This window comes from Mangifera indica, chromosome 9 (assembly GCF_011075055.1).
Source record: "Mangifera indica cultivar Alphonso chromosome 9, CATAS_Mindica_2.1, whole genome shotgun sequence".
In the NCBI taxonomy this organism is placed as follows: Eukaryota; Viridiplantae; Streptophyta; class Magnoliopsida; order Sapindales; family Anacardiaceae; genus Mangifera; species Mangifera indica.
Genome location: NC_058145.1, coordinates 17,051,684 through 17,071,588, shown reverse-complemented (window position 1 = coordinate 17,071,588; position 19,905 = coordinate 17,051,684). Strand labels below are relative to the sequence as shown.

The 19,905-nt window shown below is 35.2% G+C and overlaps 4 protein-coding genes across 7 annotated transcripts; 3 read left to right on the top strand and 1 right to left on the bottom strand.

Annotated features, from left to right (window-relative positions):
- Positions 1 to 414: 414 nt before the first annotated feature.
- LOC123226350 (GDSL esterase/lipase 7-like) lies at positions 415 to 3,261 on the top strand. Its single transcript, XM_044650853.1, has 6 exons — positions 415 to 425; positions 570 to 754; positions 856 to 983; positions 1,596 to 1,844; positions 1,916 to 2,159; positions 3,047 to 3,261. Exons 1-6 carry the CDS (start codon positions 415 to 417, stop codon positions 3,259 to 3,261), a joined length of 1,032 nt encoding a protein of 343 aa, XP_044506788.1.
- Positions 3,262 to 5,209: 1,948 nt separating this feature from the next.
- LOC123226575 (alpha/beta hydrolase domain-containing protein 17C-like) lies at positions 5,210 to 8,409 on the top strand. 3 transcript variants are annotated; one of them, XM_044651121.1, is made up of 7 exons: positions 5,210 to 5,721; positions 5,817 to 5,853; positions 6,080 to 6,316; positions 6,422 to 6,469; positions 7,090 to 7,562; positions 7,707 to 7,791; positions 8,031 to 8,409. In XM_044651121.1, the coding sequence occupies exons 1-6, from the start codon at positions 5,411 to 5,413 to the stop codon at positions 7,777 to 7,779; spliced, it is 1,179 nt and encodes a 392-aa protein (XP_044507056.1). In that variant the 5' UTR covers positions 5,210 to 5,410; the 3' UTR covers positions 7,780 to 7,791; positions 8,031 to 8,409. The 3 variants fall into 3 exon arrangements, with proteins under 3 accessions (XP_044507056.1, XP_044507055.1, XP_044507057.1); XM_044651120.1 differs by having other exon boundaries at positions 7,707 to 8,409; XM_044651122.1 differs by lacking the exon at positions 6,422 to 6,469 and having other exon boundaries at positions 7,707 to 8,409.
- Positions 8,410 to 10,159: 1,750 nt separating this feature from the next.
- On the top strand, positions 10,160 to 18,214 carry LOC123225694 (DNA-directed RNA polymerase 2, chloroplastic/mitochondrial-like). Of its 2 annotated transcripts, none has more exons than XM_044649806.1 (19): positions 10,160 to 11,368; positions 11,622 to 11,837; positions 11,931 to 12,058; positions 12,145 to 12,211; positions 12,351 to 12,409; positions 12,784 to 12,901; positions 13,020 to 13,133; positions 13,232 to 13,363; positions 13,449 to 13,865; positions 14,451 to 14,501; positions 14,583 to 14,653; positions 15,417 to 15,501; positions 15,885 to 16,037; positions 16,175 to 16,249; positions 16,342 to 16,431; positions 16,522 to 16,569; positions 16,917 to 17,031; positions 17,113 to 17,216; positions 17,772 to 18,214. In XM_044649806.1, exons 1-19 carry the CDS (start codon positions 10,472 to 10,474, stop codon positions 17,979 to 17,981), a joined length of 3,150 nt encoding a protein of 1,049 aa, XP_044505741.1. In that variant the 5' UTR covers positions 10,160 to 10,471; the 3' UTR covers positions 17,982 to 18,214. The 2 variants fall into 2 exon arrangements, with proteins under 2 accessions (XP_044505741.1, XP_044505742.1); XM_044649807.1 differs by having other exon boundaries at positions 17,596 to 18,214.
- Positions 18,215 to 19,001: 787 nt separating this feature from the next.
- LOC123225695 (biogenesis of lysosome-related organelles complex 1 subunit 2-like) lies at positions 19,002 to 19,743 on the bottom strand. The gene is made up of 2 exons (XM_044649808.1): positions 19,567 to 19,743; positions 19,002 to 19,483 (listed from the first exon to the last, which is right to left on the bottom strand). Exons 1-2 carry the CDS (start codon positions 19,669 to 19,671, stop codon positions 19,193 to 19,195), a joined length of 396 nt encoding a protein of 131 aa, XP_044505743.1. The 5' UTR covers positions 19,672 to 19,743; the 3' UTR covers positions 19,002 to 19,192.
- Between the last annotated feature and the right edge of the window lie 162 nt (positions 19,744 to 19,905).

Here is a 19,905-nt window from a genome sequence, read left to right as displayed (position 1 = left end):
ATTAAATTCAAACTAAAGTTCCAACTCAATTTATTTTCAAGAGCTAGCTAGTAATTTTTTATAGGAACTCTTCTTCTCTGATAGTTTTATTCTTTTTTTTTCGTTTAGTTATTTTTTTCCGATATTATTGTTCATCGTTCAAATAAATACAAATTAAAACTCAAGGCTTGTTATTCCATATTTGAGCTAAATACAAACTGATCTTTATTCAAATCCAATTCAGCTTCAATCCATCCCCTTTTACAGTAAGGATGTGCGTACAGGAGAAAAAGGCTTAACAAAGTATAAAAAAATAATGCATGCATGCATGCGTTACAAAATTTTAAGCCATTCCATGTGACTAGACCTTAGCTTTGGAAGACAGTTGGTTCCCAAGAACAAAGAAAATAACATTACGTTAGGCTTGTAAAATATATGTCCCTGAAGTATTTTCTTCCCTGACTAAAACTTGTTCATATATAAATTCTTTCTTTAAACATACCCAGCTCACACTATTCACCATTAAAGGTGAGCTTCCTGTCAATCTCTTTCTTGTTTATTTTCCTTCAATATTTCTTCCCTTCGATCAGCAGTCCTACTACTACGCATACGCTTGCACCAGCACTGTATGTTTTCGGGGATTCTGTGCTTGACAGTGGCAACAACAATCACTTGTTAACCATTGCCAAGGCTAATTATTCGCCCTATGGCTCTAACTTTGTCCAGTGTATCACTGGGAGGTTCACTAATGGGAGAACAATGGCAGATTTTAGAGGTGAGAATATGATCCGACTCATTAATTTTTTATACTCTGGATAAAGATAGAGATCAGATTAATAATAATGGAATTATACTGCATGTACTGTTATTTTTCAGCTGAGTTCCTCGGGCTGCCGTATTCTCCGCCATATATGGGTATTATGAATAACGAGTCTGTCCCGATCACGGGGTTGAATTTTGCTTCTGCCTCCTGCGGCATCCTCCCTGAAAGTGGAAGCACATTAGTAAGATTTAATTGTTAAAACCAAATGTTAGGTTGATTTTATTTAATTCCATGTCTTGGCGTCTAAGATAGATTCAGTTTGAAGTGAGCTCAAATAAGAGTCTAAATAAGAGTTAGTTCAAGCTTGGTTTGAATCTAATTTGATCAATTTAAAATTGAGTTCGATTTATTTGATCGATAAACAATAATATTAATTGGAGAAGAAAAAAAATCATTAACAAGGTGAGTTTCAGTGCAACAATGTTGGAGAGGCTTGATTTAAGGTTAGGAGTGAATCCGATCTAAGTTGGCTTGGATCAAAATCATGATTTAGTTTGAATAAATTGATTTCGAATTCAGGCTTTAGAGTGACAATTCAACTCAAGATTAATTTGTTTGTTTTGGTGATATTGCACTCCAGTGACATTATACACTAACTTAAATGAGTTCAAACAGGATATTTGATTTCGATCCAAACTCTAGTCAGTCTTGGGCTTATCTCATCTCAGATTGAATCCACTCCTACTTAAAAGATAATGATTTGAAGTTTCTTTCAGCTCAGATTGAACAGCCATTTGAGCTCAAATCCAGCCCTAACTGTGTTTGACGATTTCTATTTAAGCAATATTTACAGGGGAAATGCTTACATTTGGATGAACAAATTGATTTATTTGAAGACACAGTTAAATCAAAGCTGCCCACATATTTTGATATCTCCCAGCAACTTTCAGATTATTTATCAAAGTCTGTATTCGTAATCTCAACTGGCAGTAACGACTACATGTGCAATTATCTTCAACCCAGATCCTTCAATACGAGCAAAATTTATGCTCCCCAGCCTTTCGCTCAGCTCCTCATTGATGCTCTCTCTCGGAAGTTGGAGGTTCAGTTTTCTTCCTTTCTGTATGTTAGAAATTTGTTAGCTTATGATGATGTGTTTTCATGTATTTGCAGAGGCTATACAATTTGGGAGCGAGGAAGATAGTCATGTTCGAAATCGGTGCGGTAGGCTGCATCCCGGCAATTAAGTGGGAAAGTGTGAAATGTGTTGAAGAGAAGAACCAGCTAGTCTCATATTTAAACGATGGCCTTCTAGCAATGCTGAGAAATTTGACAACCTGTCTAAAGGGTTCCAACTTTGTTCTTGGCCACGCTCATTGGCTAGGCTATGATGCCCCTACAAACCCTTCTAAATATGGTAAATTTTTTTTTTCTATATCCTTCAAATTTAAAGTTAATGATTAATACTAGTGAGAAATCCCACATTGATTGGGAATGGAATTGGTTATGAATACCTTTTTAATTAACTTTTGTGGCAAGAGAAACCTAATATCACTTGGTGGAATCACGATAAATGGTATTAGAGCTCCAGTTTAAAAGGGTTACTTCTCATGTAAACTCTGGTTTGGTCTTGGGCTTTAGGGTTCTTGTGTTGGAGCATTGGGGGTATGGGTATGTAAAGTTACTCCCCATAAACTCATATTTTAAATGAGAGAGACTTAATATCACTTTATAGAACCACAAGTGGCATCAGAGTCCAAGGTTAAGAGGGCTAATCCTCACGTAAGCTCAGGTTTAGTCTTGGCCTTTGGCCGGTCCTTTGTTGGAGCAATGGGGTATAGATATATAAGGTTACTCCTCATATAAACTTAGGTTTGATCTTGGCCTTTGAGCAGTCCATTGTTGGACCGATGGGAGTATGAGTATATAAGGTTATTTCCTGTAAACTCAAGTCATGTGTGATTAAGAGAGGATTGTTAAAAATCGTACATTGATTGAAAACAGAATTGAGTATATGGCTACATTAGATTACTCCCCGTGTAAGTGCAGGTTTGATCTTGGCCTTTGGGGGGTTCTACATTGAGACCAATGATTCAATATGTGACTCGAAGAGGATTGTTAAGAATTCCATATGGATTTGAAATAAGTCTATAAGTGTGAGTGAAAATCTCAATTATTGAACTAACTTTCGGGGTTAGATTAGAGTCACCAAATAATACTCTATAGAGCCCTAACAGTATTGTTGTTCTTCATATCGATTCTTTTGATTGTCTATTTATTGATGATCACCAAAATCTTTTGCAGGCTTAATGAATGCAAACAATCCATGTTGTACAACATGGGGGAATGGGGATTCAAAGTGCATTCCACTTCTGAAGCCATGTCCTAAGGCAGATAAATTCTACTTTTGGGATGGTTTTCATCCTACAGAATCTGTGCATTCACTCATAGCCTCCGCTTGTACCAATAATGCATCAGTTTGCATTCCTCTTACTTTAAAGGACCTCGTTAATATGTGATCAGAAAATGTGTTCATATATATATATATATATAAAAGCAGTTTGTTTACTTATCTCCTAACAATCAATGCAATCCTTACTGAATATTCATATTTTCTTTGCCATGCATCCATGGCTGGATTTGGTTCAAGTCGTCCCCGATACAAAGAGCCCCGGTACACAAAAGGCCATTGGTATATGATAATTGTTGTATCCTAATTCAGCGGTGGCTAAAGTCTTATATTCCAGTTCTGATGGCCTTGCAATATTTATGTGTACCTTGGTCGGCTGGCATGACTTGGGCTAAAAAAGTCCAACCTGTATGGCCAGGAAAATTGTAGACCATCCCAAGGGCCACTATTAAAGTGGGCTATGCCAATGCCCATTATTAAGGTGGGCAAAGCCGAGAGTTCGTATAATCATTTCTAATAGGTTAACTCTAAAACGCACAGATCAATCCACAAAAAGGCTCACAAATGCACGACTCAGGGGATCATAAGTCATGCTCCAAGCCGTGTTTTTAGATGGGTTTGATCAGCTTGCAAAGATCATATTTCTTAAACCTTGGCCAGACATGACCCGACCCATGATAGGTTCGTAGGGGCAATAACAATTCCCAAATCAAGATTAAATAATGACAATTCAATTTTAATTTCTAACCAACAAAAAGGTACGATTAAATTTAATTTAAACCTTAAAATCAAATAATACCCAATTTAAGGGTAATTCAAATTTAAAATTTCATTCAAACTCTGTTAAAAAAACAATTTCACTTTTAATTTAATTCAATTTGACTGAAACTTTAATATTTAAAATTAACTCATTTTATGAAAATAAAAGCAATTTTTGAATTTGAATACGAGGCTGACTAACTCAAATTCAATCCAACTAGATAAGGTTACTTGCTTGGTGCATTTAAGGTGCCCACCGCCAAGTCGATGCTCCAATAAATCTTGCCCAAATAATAAGAAACTACACCATAATTCCTTCTATTATTGAAAGCTCACATTAAAAAAAAGGACTTGAAAATAATGTTAGTCAAACCAACCCACCAATTAAAGTGTAACATAATAAATCAGCATTTATTTACCATTTAAAGAACCATTTTATTTGTCTTTATCAAGTTAGGAGGGTGGCAACTTCCTTCCCTCTTCCGTTCATTAAAAGAACCCAATTTAATTATCATTAATAGAATTAGATTCGAATCGAATTAAATTTAAGTTTGACTCAATTTATATATAACAGAGTTTGAGTTCGAGCTCGAGCTCATAGAAGCCAAGTTCGAATTTGACTTAACTTATTTCGAGCTCGAATTTTTAACTATTTTTTTTATTAAAATGATGTCGTTTTAATACAAATTAGTCAAAACGACATCGTTTTGTGTTAACATTTTTAATTGAAAATTTTGACAAATAACTCGAGCTTGATCGAGCTTTTATAAGACTGATTCGTTTGGAACTCGTTCAAACCAAATTCAAGCTCAAACTTGAATAGATTCGGTTCGAATCTAACCTTAAACATCAATATAATATATATCTTTGACTTCGAAAATTGAATAATACTCATTTATTCATACAAATTAATATATTTTATCCCATAATTTATATCTAATCTTAATGTTATTCTTTTTATATTTATAATTAAAAATTTTACAATCCAAAAAATACTCATAGTTTTACTAGAATAATTTATAATTTTATAGTAATAAAATGGGAGAAGACGGAATCTGTGTCGTTAGTATCACTGTGCGTGACGGAGCTGCCCATACACGACACGGCAATTTTCAGCCATTGCGCGCAACTTTCAAATCTCACGACAAAAAAAAAAGCTGGCAGTTTTATTTTTTTATTTTTTTAAAAAAACAAAAAAAGTGAAAACACATTCTTTGACTTTGTCCTCAAGGGACACGTGCCATTCCATCACTAAAATCCCGTTCTTCATCGACAAAACAATTACAATCACCAATCACAGACTCGTCACTTTAGTTTTACGTCACACGTGTTTCCTCAAACCCTTCGTTTTTTTCTTTCGCTTTCTCGCCTTCCAAACAGTTGCTAAACCCCACCTCTGTTTACATTTTGTTTTTTTGGGTCTAGATTTTTTACAATGTATTGACCGAATAGTGTCGAAGTGGAATTAGAGTTTGAGTTTTGTAGTTTTTTGTTTTGGAATGGGGGGCATGACGTCTTCGATGGCGGCGAAGTTCGCTTTCTTTCCGCCGAGTCCGCCGTCGTATGAGATAGTTACGGGAGCGGGGGACGATTTGACCGGGAAGCTGGTGATGTCGGGGGTGGTCATGAGGGAGAACGTTGACATTTTAAAGCTGGATACGAAGAGAGGGAATCAGGTGGTGGCGGTTTATATTAAGAACCCTGCGGCTCAGTTGACTTTGTTGTACTCGCACGGTAACGCTGCTGATCTGGGTCAAATGTACGAGTTGTTTTATGAACTCAGTGTCCATCTTCGAGTTAATTTGATGGGGTCAGTATGCTTGTAATTTTATTTTTTATGTATTTTATGTGAAGGATTAGGGTTTTGTGTGTGTGAAGTTATTGAATTTGTGTTGGTTTATGCAGGTACGATTATTCTGGGTATGGCCAATCAACTGGGAAGGTAATCTTTTATAGTTCTTGTTATGTTTGGTTGCTGAGAAACTCTGAGAAAATTGGAGAGATTAGAATTTTGGGACTTTTGATCCTTTTATTGAGCTTGCATTAGCTTTCACATACTTGTTAAGGATTTTCTGTTTTCTTCTTTCTTGTTTACTCGAGTATTTTGGCAACTAACTGAAGTGCTAGATTCGATTTAATTTTTGGCTATTATTCTATGTTCCGAACAGCCAAGTGAGCAAAATACTTATTGTGATATAGAAGCAGTGTATAGATGCCTTGAAGAAAAGTATGGGGTGAAGGAGGAAGAGGTTATCTTATATGGGCAATCAGTTGGGAGTGGACCCACTATAGATCTGGCAACTCGGCTACAGAGATTGAGGGCTGTAATTCTACACAGTCCAATCGTGTCTGGCATTCGTGTTCTGTATCAAGTGAAGCGAACCTACTGGTTTGATATATTTAAGGTGTTTTTCTGCTGTATGATGCAATCTTTCTGAAGTTTGAGGTCTTTAATTATTTGATTTGTCTGGAAATAACTCATTTTATTGATTATGTTGTTTATACTACAGAATATTGACAAAATACCATTTGTGAATTGTCCAGTTCTAATCATTCATGTAAGTATTTCTTCACTGTTATGTGATAGTTTAAACTAGTAGGTTTGGATCATGAACAAATGTTTTTAATGTGATTGTTGGAATTTAATGATGTGCGCCTATAAATTTTCTCAATCTGCTTGAATTGTGGAAGCTTTTTTTCATTATCTTGAAATGATCAAGGTTTTATAGCATGGATATTATAAACATGTGGAACTCAGATATTAGAGTCACGTGGTCACCTACTGGTGATATTTTGGGCAAATGTAAATACTGAAATGGAGATGAAAATTTCATAGTTTTGTTTAGATATATATTCTACATGAGAAGTAAATTCTCTTCTAAGGAGGTGAATCCTACTGATCACATGTTGATTAAGATCACCAGCAGTACCATCAAATGTTTAACTGGTAACTCAACCTTATTCTGGAATTCTTGTTTAATTTTTATCTGGGTGGCCTCAAGCCTCATAAAGGTGATGAAGAATTCAGGTTGATCACCAACTCTAACAAGTTTAATCATCTTGTGTTATGATGTTGTATTTTTAAATAGCCATTCAATCAGTTTTTAAGGCGATGCCTTCATTATGTCATCACATTCACCAATATTTGCTGCTTTCTGACTTTGCATGCCACTTGCAGGGAACTGCTGATGATGTTGTTGATTGGTCCCATGGTAAGCAGCTTTGGGATCTCTGTAAACAGAAGTATGAGCCACTGTGGATTAAAGGAGGGAATCATTGTGATTTGGAGCTTTACCCACAATACATCAAGCATCTCAAGAAATTCATATCAGCCATTCAGAAATCACATTTGAGAAATGGATCCGGACTTGTTATGGAGCAACCAGGGAATCCTCGGAAGAGCACAGATTTTAGAGATACATCCACACCAATTACAGATCAGAGAGAGAAATGTAGACCAAGTACTGACCAAGGAGAAAGACCAAGAGTAAGCATTGACCATATAGAGAAATCAAGAGCCAGTGTTGGTGGGAGAGAGAAATCAAGAACCAGCGTTGGTAGGAGAGAGAAACCAAGGGAGAGTGTGGATCTCCCTGAGAAAACTGTTATTGGGACAGAGTTGCCAGAGAAAGCCAGGAACAGCATTGACCGGTCAGATAATTTAACTGGCTAAGAGTGTTTTGATTCTTTCTTCTCCTGCTTCTTTAAGCAATTGTGTCAACATATAGTCATAGAGTAGTGCACTTCTTACTACAGCATGGTTTCCTGACTGTTGGAACTGAATTTTTGTGGCAGGTTAGGAGGCATGATGAAATCGGTTAGACTATGCAGTATTGATTGTTTTAAGCCTACAGCAACAAGAGTCTAGAAAGGGAGAAAGGTCAATCGAAAAACTGCAGTTGTAATATGCTTCTCGTTTATTTATTTGATTGGTCAGTGGGGCTGTCTCGGTGATAGGAAAAATATCTCATTGTTTTTTTATATACTTTTTCAGATAAAAATAGGAAATTAATTTGATCAAGCTAATTATGTATCTCAATTTATTGTCTTTCCAAGTTGATAAATCTTGCCACCTTGATCCATTTTTTATTTTGAATGGACCTGATTACAATATAAAAGTGGACATTGATGGAGTCTCGAATCTAGATTGGCCATGTCCCTCCAGAAAGCAAATCCTTAATGTCAGGTTTTTCTGTCAGTATCGGTTCCAAATGAGGTGACTACTTAGCTCGATAAGAAAATATCCTGCACCCAAGTCGGCTTGGGAGTAGGAACCAGAAAGCCAGATTTTGCAGTAGTACACTGATTACTTTTGCTAGTATTTACTCTGTAATGGACTTTTGAGATAGCATTTCAGTTCTGATTATGGCTATTGTCTGTAAATATGTGAGTGTGGTTGAAGCTTATTTGTATGCTGCTACTAAATCAAATCAATAAAATATTCCAGAAGGAAGGCTTGAGTTCACTGACAGCCCTCTTCAGGAAGTTTTGTCCTTCACTTTTATTTTATTACCTTAGAAATTATCTTGGGAGCTATTCTAGCTTCTAAAGTAGAAATGGGGATGGCTTCTTGCCATGAATTTGGTTGATATATTGGTGGCTACTTTTATATAATACATATATATATATATATAATTATATTCTATGGATCCTAAAAATCAATATAGTTATTATTTACATATTTTTTTTCAGCTATTTAACGTGTAAACAAGTAAATAATAGAATTTTTTAAGCAGTGAACTCACTCTTCTTGAGTTGAATCGATTCTGAATTTATTTAAAAAGAAATTATATATTTTTAAGGGAGAATGACTATTTCCCACCTAACTTTTGATGCGTTTTCAAAATGTCATCTACGACGGATGAAAATCCACTTTTCTCACCTATGAGCCGTTAATATGGATGGTATCTGTTTGTATAAGGATAAAATGTCCATTTTACCCTTGTTAGATGAAATGACAAAAATACCCCTCAATTTAGTCTACACAATTTATCCCAAAATCGATGTGAGGGTTTTACTATTCACCCTCCTTAGGTTTTAGAAACTAACATTTCATCTTACCTAAAGTTTTTAAATTTTGAAAATTAACATTTTTATCCCCAAACTTAGGGTTTCCATATTTTTCAAAATACAGTCGCCCTTCATAACTTTCAAAACTAGCAGTTTCACCCTCATTCTTCAACTTCATCTTCCGACGTCGTCATTGGCCTCCTCCTTCTCCTGGTGCGACGACGGTGGTGCGATGAAGAGATCTTCATCTCCTCATCGCACGATGTGACGAAGAGGTCTCTCTTCGTCGCTCCACCCAGACGACGAAGGACGACTCTTCGCCGTCCTTCATCGCTCGTCGCGTCGTCCTTTGTAGTCAGAGATGGTAGATCGATCGATTGCGTCAGCTGTCGGTGGTGGCCGGAGAAGGAAACAAACCCTAGGAGTGAAATCTAAACTTTTCAAATTTTGAGGATGGGTTAGTTATTAATTTTTTAAACCTGGAGGGGGGAAACGGTAAAATTTTAAAATTTTAAGGTTTTAAAAGTAAATGACAATTTTGCCTATGTCCCTAACTGAAAAATTAGACGACAGTTTAGTCATAAGTGAAAAAAGTGAATTTTCATCTGTCGTGGGTGGCATTTTGAAAACGCATCAAAAGTTAGATGAGAAATAGTCCTTCTCCCTATTTTTAAAATAATTATCAAAAGATAATTTTAAAATATAAATTTATATTCACGGTTTATTTTTCCATAAAACTCATTAACCTAATATAAGTAGAGATATTATTATTATTATTATTATGGAATTTGATTAAAAAATAGTTTCAACTTTATGTATGGTATAAACTAATTCGAATTTTTAATCAAAATATTTGCATTAGCCTAAAACTCAGCATATGAAATTGAGTTAAATACTAGGCGTGGGATCAAATTGTTCAAATCCATACTTAAATTCGACTTTAAATAGTTTTTATCAAATTAATTAGTATAATAAATTTTATTAATTTATATATAAAACAATGTATCTTTTTATTAAAAAATTTCAATTGTGCTATATGATTATTATTATTTTAATATATTTATATTTTATAAAAATATTATAAGTATTTATTTTGAGTATATAAATAAATACCTATTTTATAATAATATTTTATTTTTAATTTTTAATTATTTAATTTTTTTAATAACACATATAATATTTATTTATTTATATATTCAAACTTATTATACATAATTTTATTGTATCTTCTTAACACCATCTAGAGAAATCTTTCAAGTTTCGTCTCAATCAAATTTAAATCATGTGGAATCCCAGAAGAATTGAAAATCACACAGGAATCCCATCCTTTTCATTTCTTTTATGTAGACATTGACAAAAATCTGAACCAAGTATGAACTGGTAGATAAAAGGCCAAACCATAAAACGAAGATTTAAGCAGGGTTTAACTTTAAGGCCGCCAGTTTTACTTCTTCTTCTCTATGATACCGGGCCATTTCATTTCATCCGCAACTTCTTTTCAACTTATATTCCATCATTTATTCTCCAAAAACAATTTTTCCTAGTAATTGATGTCCAATACCAAAACCCCTATATCCTCTGCCCACAAATTTCATACTTCGGGTCTCTGTAATAACAGTAAACCTGTACTTCTTTATCACAACCCAGAAAATATTTCCTCAGTTATGTGGAGAAACGTTGCTAGGCAAGCAATTTTGAGATCTTCCCTTTATTGCGGAAAACCCTTTTCACGTGCTTACAGCTTTCTGGGGTTTTCTCAAGACTCGATTTTTCGTGAAAAGTGCCAATTTGGATGTTTGGAGCTGGGTTCGAGTCGGGTTAGTGAGATTCTTGGTCGTGAGGATTATTTGAGGAGGCCATGTTATGAAGTTTTTAAGAATGATGATTGGGGTAATGGGTTGTGTTTAAGAGGGTATGCCAGTGTAGCCGAGGCTGTTTCTTCAACTGATGTTGAAGAAGATGTGTCAGTTGTTGATAAAATTCAGGAGTTGGTGCAAGAAATGAAGAAAGAAGAGCATAAAGAGGAAGTGAATAGTAAGAGAAAAAGTAAAAATTTTGGGCGAGGAATGGGGTCGACAAAGTATCAAATGCTTAGGAGAAGGCAAGTGAAGATTGAAACTGAGGCATGGGAACAAGCAGCCAAAGAATATACGGAGCTTCTGAGGGATATGTGTGAGAAAAAACTGGCGCCAAATTTGCCATATATGAAGTCATTGTTTTTGGGATGGTTTGAACCAATGAGGGACGCTATTGTCAAGGAACAAGAAAGTTTTCGAACAGGGAAAAATAGATTGGCGCACGCTCCATATTTTGATCAGTTGCCAGCTGATAAGATGGCGGTTATTACAATGCATAAATTAATGGGGCTGTTGATGACTGGAGGTGATCATGGGCAAACTCGAGTTGTACCAGCTGCTTGCATGATTGGTGATGCTATTGAGCAGGAGGTGGGTGAGATTTAGTGTTGTATTCAATATCTGGCTCTCTTGATTTTAATCCTTGTAGTTGTCAGTCTTGTTTAAGTATGATTGAGTATGATTCTTATAGGCCTATGTAAACATGGGCATGAATGTTCCATGGTAAAACTTGATATTTTCTAGCTTTGTGTCAACATAGCGCATTGTGTTTAGGCATGCTATTCTGGCCTCTCACTCCTTTTATTCTTTTTATCTGAGTGCTGATGTAACATTGTTTCCTCAGGTTAGAATTCACAAGTTTTTGGAGAAAACAAAAAAGAAAAAAGTCAATAAAAATACTGAAGTGGCAAGGGGAGAATCTGCTGCTGCTATTACTGAAATGAAGAAATTGAGAAAAATGGTTACCAATTTGATTAAGAAACAAAAGCTTCCTGCAGTGAGGCAGATAGTTAAGGAACAAGATGATTTTAAACCGTGGGCCCTTGATGTGAAGGCTAAGGTTTCCATGCTCTCTTACAATGTCTAGTATGATTTGCATATTATTTGATTATATGCTTCTTAAATTTATGCTAGTTGGTCCTGCACTTTCCAGGTTGGAAGCCGCCTGATTGAGTTGTTGATGGAAACAGCTTATATACAACCTGCAGCTAATCAGTTTGCTGATAGTCCACCTGATATTCGACCTGCATTTGTGCATACAATAAGAATAAAAGGAAACAAGTGAGTGATCATGCCTCACCATCCCTTAGACAGATATAGTTGTCTGGTTTCACTCAAACTGGTGCTTTTGGCTTTTCTCTGAACAGGGCCAATAGCAAAAAATTTGGTGTTATTGAATGTGACCCATTAGTTCACAAAGGGCTGGCAAAAATTGTGAGTGAATCCTGCCATTATTGTAGTTCATTATTCTGGAGATATTGGGTTTTCCTGTCCTCAAAATTTTGTAGTTGTTATTTTTCTTTGCATCATTTTTTCATGCATGAGGAACTATAAGAAGTTTTTTCTTCAACAGGCAAGGCATACGGTGATTCCTTATATGCCAATGTTGGTGCCTCCAGTCAAGTGGACAGGGTACGGTATCTTAAATTTATGTTGCCAGTTTTGCTTCCTTTTCTCTTATCTACCTTTCAACTTTTTGCATTGCTTTTAGAGTTTATTAAAACTTTACCGAGCTTGGTGACTAAATATACTTACATAAACCTAAGTGCTTGGTCAATTGAAATTGAATCTTTCTTCTAATGATCAGGCATTAAGTAGTAAATCCAAAGACAGAAACCAGATAAGTTGGAAGTTCAGTATATATCTTCATAATGGAGGTCAAACATAGCTTTTAAAAAGTTCACCATGCTTTTTAGAAATCTGTATAAACAGCTTGTCAGGCCAATTTTTCCAGTTTGCATGGTTTACCCTTAATTTTTTGCCCCATATATTTATATCCCTTCCAGTTATGATAAAGGAGCACACTTGTTTTTTCCATCCTATGTTATGCGAGTACATGGAGTTCGACAACAACGTGAAGCAGTTAAGAGGGCCCCCAGGAAGCAACTACAACCAATTTATGAGGTTTGGAAAATAGTTAGATTTGCTGTATAATTGTTTTTATATTTTATTCTATTTGATCTGCAGAATCTACTTTAGAAAGAATGCTTAAATGTAATAATTTGTCTAAAAAACTATTCAGGCCTTAGATACGCTTGGAAATACCAAATGGAGGGTAAATAAGAGGGTCCTTAGTGTCATAGATAGAATTTGGAGTAGTGGAGGCCGTCTTGCTGATTTGGTGGATCGTAATGATGTGAGTTACTCCATTTGTTTTATCCTTTATTTTTCCTGTTCAATATCTTTTATGAGGTCAGTTTGATTGACTCATAGCTGACAACTTCAACATGGCAGATTCCTTTACCAGAGAAGCCAGATACAGAAGATGAAACACTGCTTAGGAAATGGAAGTGGAATGTCAAATCTGTGAAGAAGGAGAATAAGGAGAGACATTCTCAACGTTGTGACATTGAACTTAAACTTTCAGTAAGATCATATCCCTTAATCTATGGCAATAATCAATAGCATTTCCTCATAGGATTTATGTGAACTTTATTCAACGGGGGAGCAGGTAGCTCGGAAAATGAAAGACGAAGAAGGTTTTTATTACCCACACAACCTGGATTTTCGAGGTCGTGCATACCCCATTCATCCATATTTGAATCATCTTGGTTCAGATCTGTGTCGTGGTATTTTGGAGTTTGCAGAGGGACGTCCTCTTGGCAAATCTGGCTTACACTGGTTGAAGATACACCTAGCTAATCTATATGCTAATGGTGTGGACAAATTATCTCATGAAGGTCGATTGACTTTCACTGAGAACCACTTGGATGATATATTTGATTCTGCAGACAGACCTCTGGAAGGAAAACATTGGTGGTTAAAGGCTGAAGATCCATTCCAGTGCTTGGCTGTGTGCATGAATCTTGCCGAAGCTTTGAGAAGCTCTTCTGCTGAGACATTTATATCGCATATTCCTGTTCATCAGGTACCCTTTTCATTTTGTCCCTGGATATGCTCTTTTAACCTTTTTTATATCTTACTAAGAAATTTTCCTTTACTGAATCTTTAGATTTTGGGAGAAAACATGATAAGTTGATGTGGTAGATGTCACATTTATATATTCTGCTTTAAACACAGTCTTTAATCTTCTTTAGAGGAAAGATGGATCATGTGTAAGGGAGTTACCCTGAGTTTAGCCTACAGTTGGTGCATAAAATATCTGTGTGCTATACTCTCTTTCTCGCTTCAGTGTTTGTGTGTGTACTTCTTTTTGTGTGTATTTTCAGTATAAAAAGTTGATGGAATTTGTTTCTTATGCTGGGTTATTCAATTCAAACAAAAAGCTAATGTGTGTTTGTCAACAACCGGAGATGCTGAAATTGTGTTATATGTTGGATTTTTCATTAGAATGTTATGCATTTGATGGATGACAATCATTTGTTCTATCACATTTTTCTTTATAATATCATTATCTCAAATCTATCCACACTATTCATCACGCACTTGTTGGAATCTGGTATATTATTATTGTTGTAGTGCTGAAGTTTTTTTTCCTCTTTGTTTTTTGAAGGATGGTTCCTGCAATGGTTTACAACACTATGCTGCACTTGGAAGAGACAAGGTTGTGGTTTTTCTTCATTTAGCAGTTAGGATTTAAGTTGTTATCTACATATTATTTTGTAAATTTGAAATTCTCTTTCAGTTGGGAGCAGCCGCTGTCAACCTGGTTGCAGGAGAGAAGCCTGCAGATGTTTACTCAGGAATAGCTGCTAGGTAGGCTGTTGTTCTCTTTGTGAAAAATGAATCCTTTAGGTCACAACTTTCCTTATTTTATTGGAATACTGAGATTCAAATGAGTGTTTAAATGTCTTCTCCTTAGCTCCACTGTCTTTAAAGAAAGGAAGAAGAGAGGTAACCATTGATAAGCATGCTTTTGTTGAAATAATTCATTAAGCTTAGGTATATAAAATTTGAAAATTAGAAAGAATATAGTATTAGTGACATAATTAAATTTCGATTTGATGAAGGAAGTCTCCTGAACTCTGGAATTTCTGTTGGAATAGAGGAAGCTTTTAATTTTAGATAAAAGATTGAGCAAAATTTAGAACTAGTTGCTGCAGTGAGCACAAAACCATACCGAGTTTTTTTTTATAACTGTAGTCTTATGGAAACTCTCCATGAGTAGATGCTGAATTCCTGTGGGGTTAAAGCAGGGGGCAAGCCAGCCATAAACTTGTTTGACATTATGTAATTTGTTATGCAAGAGCTTGTTATAATTGTTGGCGTTACAATTGGATATGCAGTGCTGGAAAACCAGAAAAACTGACAATTATATAGTCCTGATAAGAATAACATTATAACCTAACATCTGTACTAAATATACTCTTATTTTTGTTTAGTAGTAGATTCTGCTTAAAAATCCATACGTATAATTTTATTTATAACTAATATATATGGTAGTAGAATACCCATTAAACTTCTAATTGAGTCAGTTAAGGAAGCTATATGATGATAAGAGGCCATATCTTATTTTCAGGGTACTGGATATTGTGCGGAGAGATGCCCAGAAGGATCCTGCTATTTTCCCCAATGCTTTGCACGCAAAGATGTTAGTTAGCCAGGTCTTCAGCCAATTTTTTTCTTTTTCATTAGAATGGTATCATTTAACAGATATATAAGTGGACTATATACTACAATTCATGAGAGAATTACTTGGGAGTGTACACTGCCATTTAAGGTTGATTTGATATGATTTATTTAAATATAGCTTTTCATAAAATTAATCTGTATAAAAAATTGTTGTTTATTTAAATAATTATATAAATATAAGAGTTTACTGGTAATTAATTGATAAAATTTTATTTTAAAGAAAGTATAATTTTAATTCTTGAAAAGTATCAGTTATCTTTGACATTTCAATTTTTTTCTTAAATAAAAATGCCTCAGAAACCAATGGATAAGTCTTGTCACTGGTAGTTGATTCTGATGTCTGGACATCATCTAGGTGGATAGGAAACTAGTAAAGCAGACAGTGATGACATCAGTATACGGGGTGACTTACATTGGTGCTCGTGAGCAAATCAAGAGAAGGCTGAAGGAACGTAGTGCGATTGTGGATGATACAGAGGCATTTGGTGCTTCTTGTTATGCTGCAAAGGTAACACAAGCACTCTTTTTGTTCTACTTGCCTTTAATACTCAGATTTCAGGTGCTTGCTCTAGGAAATCCCATGAGTGTCTGTTCTTGTGAAGATTTTATCTTTAATGGCAAGATTGGACATTTCTCCTTGAACAGGTAACTTTAACTGCTTTAGAAGAGATGTTTGAGGCTGCACGTGCTATCATGAACTGGCTTGGTGAATGTGCAAAGGTGTCTTACTTTTAATGTCTATAGCACACTAGTTTGAAATATGCTAGGTAATCACACTATGAAGTATGATTACAAATCTTTATTTGTTGCAGGTTATTGCATCTGAAAATGAGCCAGTAAGGTGGACAACCCCACTTGGCCTTCCTGTTGTCCAACCTTACCGAAAATTAGGGAAGCATTCTGTAAGTATTTGATAACATCACTAATATTCTAATCACCTTTGTGAAGACTTGAAAACACGTTGAGTCACCTTCTTCAAAAATTTGATTCAGGTCAAAACTTCCCTTCAGATTTTAACTCTACGACGTGAAACTGATCAGGTATGTGCCTTTGTTGTCTGTTTTCCTTCTGGTAACCATGAGACAAAATCTTTTTTTCTTTCTTTATCTTGTTGATGAGTTATTTATTTTATTTAATGAATATTGTTGAGTGGTGTTGTTTCTATGCCTAGAACACTTAAATATGAAATTCTATGAAAACCTGCTTTTGGCACCGAAAAAGTGGTTCTGTTCTTGGATCTCAGCTTCTACTGGGACAATCATGATATTCTGTAGTGTGATTTGATTTCATCAATTTCTAGGATTTTACATGAGATCAACGTTAAAATCTCTAGTATGTAATTTTCTTAGCCAAATCTCAAACAATGTTGGTTCTTTTTCTTTCATAGGTCATGGTCAGGCGACAAAGGACAGCGTTCCCACCAAATTTTGTCCACTCCCTGGATAGTTCTCATATGATGATGACTGCTGTTGCCTGCAGAAATGCAGGCTTAAATTTTGCAGGTGCTTTTTCATTGTGTTTGCTGTCATTTAGCTACTTAATTTCTAAACTTCTTATTGTTGTATAATGGTATATAATTACAGGCGTTCATGATTCATATTGGACGCATGCATGTGATGTTGATGAAATGAACAGGATTCTTAGAGAAAAGTTTGTTGAACTTTATGAAAAACCGATACTAGAGAATGTAAGTATCTTCACCTCGTAATCTTAATGAAATTATTTAAATAGAAAACTTGTCCATTGTCAGATATTATCATTTACCAATCCAACTTATTTTTGTCCTAGTTCTGCATTTTCGGCTGGTCGGCTATTCTTTTTAAATGAAAAATAGAAAAAAGTATACTTGTGTATTTAGGCAGTAGGCTTCGGTAACCTGATGGTACCTGCATTTCTTTAATTAATCATTGTTTTTCAAGGCAAAGTAGACATGATATCAGATTTGCAAATATTCAATAACCTCGGAACCAAAAATAAATACATAAAAGACCAAAGGAGTGTGAATATTGTGGTCTCTCTTCTTTCAGAGTGGTAGTAATGTAAATTATTGTTTGTTTTGTGCATAGTTATTGGAGAGCTTTCAGCATTCATTTCCTACATTGTCGTTTCCCCCATTACCGGAGAGGGGAGATTTTGATCTAAGAGATGTTTTGGAGTCGCCCTATTTCTTCAATTGATTGCATAGAAGAGCCTCTCCCTTTTCTGACATGAGAGTAATCCCTTTTTAATCTCTGGCATGTAGCACAAGATTCAGGGAAGAAAACTTGTTCTATCAGAATACATGGCAGGTCTTGGAAACTCGCCTGTATATATATTGAAAACAGCATCAACAAGATCACTGTACAGCATTGTATATCTTCGCTTGGTCTTAAACTCAGATATTCTGATGGCCCTGTGCAGTCAACATAAATTCCAGTTTCACAGAGCAGTCACATATTCAGTAGAAAGCTGAGAGTTCAAACCACTAAGATACTTGAAGCGGCTTGTTGACAGTTGATTTTATAGATTCACTTAGGGGATGTAGGCAGTTGCAGCTGATCTGAACGGAGGGATAATGGTTGCTTCTTTGTTAGTCGCTGCCGCCATCGGTTCTAGAGAATATGCTGATGTAGAAATGCAGTAGTTTGACTGCTCTCTGTAATGGCATTGTTAATTACAGGGTAAATTAATTCATCTTGTTCAAAAGTTATGTCATACAATTAAGAAAGAAAGAAATGTGAAGATGAGATATATATTGCAAGGTTTGTGCTACATAGAGTTTCCAGCCTTCTGAACAATGCCTTAGTGTGATCTCAAATCTTTCTTTTGCAATTGGCTGATATTGCTACACCTTAGCTTCAGTCAGAACAAGGGGGTCAAGTTATTTACGGCTAAAAAATGAGAATTATATTTGAACCGAGCTCGAGTTTACCATGTTTGGTTTGGTGAACTTGCTATATCAATAAACACAAACAATTTAAAATCTTATAATTACAATTTTTTTTCATGTAAAATTAAACTTTATTAATAAAAAAAAACTAATAATATAAATTTCACCTTCCATAAATTTTGAAGAAATAAAAAAAAATTATGTTTATAAATCAAAATTAAAAAATTTTACATTTTGTGACTGCATTTTACAATCCAGTATTGCCATTGACGAAGCCATGAGCGAAGGCAATCGAGACTGACAAAGACGTGTGAAAAAGATTGGAGAGAGAACAAGCCAAGCCGTGGAAGGAGACTGCAGCATGATGGCATCGATTTTCAATTTAAATGACCGAATGTTTAATCGGCAAGGAAACAACAATATGATTGCAAGAATGAACCAGAAATGAAGATATTGAGTCTGAGAGTTTGAAAGTAGAATCAGTGCTAGAGAAGAGATGAACATGGAAGTGAGGGTGGAAAAGAGTACAGTTGTAATGTATATTTGATTCCTAAAAGTTTCTTTTTTTTTAATTATTAATTTAGAGTTTAAAGATAATTTAAATACCGTAACAGGTTGATCCATCATTCAGTCCGGGCCAGGCTTCACCGCCGCGACGCGACAGCACTTGAGCAACCTGGAATTCGCCATCTCGGCGACTCCTTCCAAAAAGTCGCAAAATTTATTTACATGAAAAAAAAAAAATAACGACATTTCATTGGAACTAGACTGTACAGAATCATTTCAAGACAACCTTAGAAGCTCAATTCTGAAGACAAAGGTGGATGTTGACGCTGATAAACACTCCGCATTTTTGCTTCTAGCAAACAAACATATTCATCAAGCATCGAAATCACGGCTTCTAATTGCGTGACTTGCTGCTCGATTGCATCAATCTGTTGAACATACTCATCAAAGCTTCTGCTTTTCAGCTTCAACTGCTCCACAAAAACTCTTAATCCAGAAGCCACATCGCCGAATCCTTTGAACTCATCCGCCACTTTCAGATTCATCATCTTCAAAAGTTCTAAAGTATCGTTCGTCTCCTACAGCAGCAATATTGACGTATTTAATTAGGGTTTGGATTTCCTGTAAATATATCTTTTTTACAGTTAGATTGACATCTGACCTGGATTTCAGATTTGACCATGGTGGATATGCTGGTGAAGAGAACATTCAATGACTTTCCCAGCTCGTCTCCTGCCTTGGACTCAGCCTCCTCCTTCGCTGCCATGCTGAATGAGTAAATCAGTTGAATGTTTCGAAGAACGGCCTGTTTCTTCTCATGGTGTATAACGGCGTCGTTTAATTTAACATTAAGTGGGTAAAATACCTTAATAATTTATTATTAATTATTAATATTATTAAAATTATTTGTTAGTATAATAAGTTTAATATATATATATATATATAAAAACAATCATATCACTTATATATATATATATATATATATATATATATATATATA